The sequence below is a fragment of the Maniola jurtina genome, chromosome 3, assembly GCF_905333055.1.
Source record: "Maniola jurtina chromosome 3, ilManJurt1.1, whole genome shotgun sequence".
Classification (NCBI taxonomy): domain Eukaryota; kingdom Metazoa; phylum Arthropoda; class Insecta; order Lepidoptera; family Nymphalidae; genus Maniola; species Maniola jurtina.
In genome coordinates, this window is record NC_060031.1 from 5316537 (window position 1) to 5320408 (window position 3872).

General features: G+C 32.9%; 1 protein-coding gene across 1 annotated transcript; it reads left to right on the forward strand.

The window, feature by feature from the left end:
• The first annotated feature begins 585 nt into the window (after positions 1–585).
• LOC123881196 lies at positions 586–3489 on the forward strand. The gene is made up of 2 exons (XM_045929852.1): positions 586–1100; positions 1797–3489. Exons 1-2 carry the CDS (start codon positions 786–788, stop codon positions 2292–2294), a joined length of 813 nt encoding a protein of 270 aa, XP_045785808.1. The 5' UTR covers positions 586–785; the 3' UTR covers positions 2295–3489.
• Positions 3490–3872: the final 383 nt, after the last annotated feature.

Here is a 3872-nt window from a genome sequence, read left to right on the forward strand (position 1 = left end):
GGTAAGTAACTAATCTAATTATTAATCGATTTTCAAGTTAATATTTGGGATCAAAAACCACCAAAGCTTCACAAGCCAGTATGACATGGTGTATTATGACTAAGCTTTTCTGTCCCCATACAAGATACTGGTCAACTGCCCCATGTCCATCCATTTTTGTCTTGGACTAACTACTATTATTAGTGTCCCTATAAGAACAGAAAAAATATTATTAAAAATCGTTTTTGTATTAAATATCTTATTTTATTTTATTCTCATTTGTCATATGACTCATTGGACAGGGAAGTTGTTTAAAAATCCTAAGTGTGCAGCAAAAAATTATGTGAATTCTTAGTTACTCTCGGAATGCCAACCTAATTTTATTAAATCTGTCATTTTCATGATAGTTAAGTAAGTTTACATCATCTCTTACCACCAAGTGAGATTGCACTCAAATGTTAAACTTGTATCTGAATAAAATGAAATAAAAAATGTATAAAAACGGTAGTCTTATTTTATTTTCAAACATTTAGTATTTTTTAACAGAATTAGCGTTTTTGACGTTGGTTTATTGCAATTTTTGGAAAGCAGTTGACAACACTGACTCGAGCATTTGCCATTTTAAAATATGGCGTTGAATCTTGAATCCAGTGTTGTCTGTCGTGTCGTTCATTTTATCGAGGAAAAAATGTCTAGTGGTTCAGTTTAGCGAACAGTCCAACGATTGATCGTCGAATGTTAGTTTCTGTTTGCCTCTAAATCCAATGTTTACGTTTTTCTCATTGGATGAACGAGCAGTGTAATGAATGGAGTGGTCGAAGGATAAAACCTTGAAACTCATTGAGCTACTGCAGTTGAATGCTAATTTATGGAATCCATCTCTGTGTGATACGCGCAGAGATAAACAAAAGCGTAAGGAGGAATTGCGTGGAATAGCCGACATTCTGAACATATCAGTGTCTGATGCTACGAAAAAGATCCAGCATCTTCGTACACAATACAACAGAGAGTCCGCTCGAGAAGCCCGATCTGAAAACGAATGTTATATTAGTAATTGGTATGCTTATGAATACCTGCACTTTATGAAGGACTCCAACAAACCATATAGGGTTTTACTATCGGTAAGTTTAGCTCAATATGATAGCTTATTATGACATAAAACCATCGATGTATACATAAAACATATTCCTAATAAAGTCATTACTGGATGCCTTTAGTGACATCGCTTGAAGCGAATTTACGATTGTTATAAATAACAAAATCAGACTAGCATGCAATAAATAAAATACATATTGTGTTGACTAAAAGTAGTAAGACTAATAGTAGGTAAAGCAGGATAAATAATAATAATAGTAGGAAGAATAGAAGGTAGGTATCTGCGATCTGAGAGGCTTATGAACCAGGTGTGGATAGAGCTGAGTGGCTTATAGCTCACAGATGTGCAAACGCTCCTTAAATAATAATTAGTACCTCAAGCATGTTATCTTTCCATTAAATTTTTTAAAAAGTTAGGTAAGTAGGTACTAAATTATATGTTGCCTTGTGACAACACATATCTGTCAATTGCGATTGATGACTGACCAAATATGACACATTTGAGGTCCGAATTTAGCCTTTTAGGAAAGGTAGGAAAATGAATTAAGTACCTACTTATACATTTTACATCTCCACATCTTGAGTAATTCTTTTAAGTTTATATAGCAACAATAATATTAGATGTGTTTTGTTTTTTAAACTACCTAACTGCTACCAAATCTATCTGTTTTAGTAACTGAAACATACACATTTTATTAACAACCTGTTACTTGAAATTTCAGGACAATCAAGACATCAATATAACATTGCAGGGAACAGAAAACTCCGCTTCAGAATGCAAGCTTGACAATCTACCAACACCGTCGAAAATAGCACGCACTGATTTGTTGCACTCATTCAAACCTGACATAGTTTACCCAGCAAACAGAGATGAGTTCTCGGTATTCGGAGAATATGTCGCCAACGAATTGAGGTCTTTGAAAGGTGAAAAGAATTTACTAGTCGCAAAGAAAAAGATTCAAGATGTTATATTTGAAGTGAAAATGGGCATGATTAATGAACCAAGGGTGGAGCAAGCTGTACATACGTGTACCGTCTATACACCATCATCCCAATCTCATACTTCCATCCACAACGGGAAACTGTATACAACTCCAATCATGAGCACCATACCTTTAGAAACATTAACAACGTCTCAAAATCCACCAACAACAGGGATCAGTGAAATAATCATCAACGGTGCATGCCACTACTCAACATTCAAAGTTGATGAACAATAGCATTGTCAACCACTTCCTAATGTGGAAGTGGATAAAAGTGACAGTTATAATATAAGAAACGAATAGACTAAAAAAATCGTGTTAATTAATTTGTAGCATTGATGTAATTAGAATTAAGAGCTACTATGCTATACACTGTATGCAGGGGTGTATTTTACAATTTTGCGCCCTTATTCAAGCCTGATTTAGGATTTGAGTAAAGATGTTATAAGATTTGGGAGGTCTGAAATCAGGGCCTCATGTGCTGGGTTAATCTGCTACTGAAGTGTGAGTTGAGTGTGATTGTTTCCACCAACCCCCACTGCCTGTCGCCTGGGGTCATAGCCCCTATTGCCCCTAGGGTAAATACACCCCTGTCTATGTCTAGCCTCCAAGCATGACCACCAAAAACTATTTTAATAATAATTAAATAATTAACTATTACTTATTTCCTAAAAGGAAGTTCTCAATTATACAATTTTTTACATCTTGTACCAGAGCTTGAAGTTTGAAAACCATTATAGCTAACTACATTTTATTCACTACCACTTTAAACAGGGACCTTATGATTTAACTATATGAAGTTGATGATATCTGCGAATTTTGGTCATGCTATGGAAAAATGTATGTATCTATGTTTATTTATAGTCATTTACATATAGTAATCTAGTCAAGAGCTAAGGTCTCATAATAATTTAAGTCACATCAATGAATTTATAGACATAATTATGCCATAATGTGACATGGGTTGTTGCACGTTATTTTTGTAATAAGTACATGCTGTTTTTAAATTAAGTGATATGTTAGTATTAACATTATGATAAGTATACATAACTAGGATTTAAGTAGAAAATGTTTACTTATATTTTTAGCAGAAGGCAGAGGTTCTCAAATGAATTAGTTTTATAAAACGACATAATATTTTATTAATACAAAATTCAGAGTTGCCATTGTTTTAAACATTTGAATCACATGTTTTTTTTTTGTTTAAAAAATGGCTTCGAACTAAAAATATTATTGTATGTAAATTCCACCCCTGGCAAAATTAGAAACATTTCTTGTAAGTTAAAATAGAATTAAAACATTGAGTATCTATTGTTAAATTATATTTGAGTATATCATAGGAATAATAATACATAGTACATAGCTGGTATACAATATTTCTGTGGTTTGTATATAAATACCTACCGGAATTAAATGAGCAACCAACATATTACCATCAGTCTTGTAATTTATGTTCCTATCTTTTGAGTGTTTACAGGTAGGTATTCAACATTTTGGAGTTTTGAGCGATCTTTATATTAGCTGCAAATAAAATTGTAAAAATAGGGTATTTTGACATGTAGAATAACTTTAAGGTCAAACTTTTACATACCTGTAAATACCTAAATACAAATGACGATAAATACCCTCAACAGCTAATTACAAAACAATAATTCGTTCAAGCTATGCTACACTACATTATTATGACCAAGATTATGATTAAAGCATAGAATGAAGCAAGATTAAATAAATAAATAAATAAGCATAGCATTGTTTTTGCTGTTGCTACACTATCGTACGTACAAGTCTCTGGCCACTAGGTATAAAATTGCGCCC

Bases quoted from the DNA above. Each gene is read 5' to 3' on its own strand.
- LOC123881196 (XM_045929852.1), top strand. From the start codon at position 786: ATGGAGTGGTCGAAGGATAAAACCTTGAAACTCATTGAGCTACTGCAG. The intron at 1,101-1,796 runs GTAAGTTTAGCT...TTGAAATTTCAG, and splicing joins CATATAGGGTTTTACTATCG to GACAATCAAGACATCAATAT.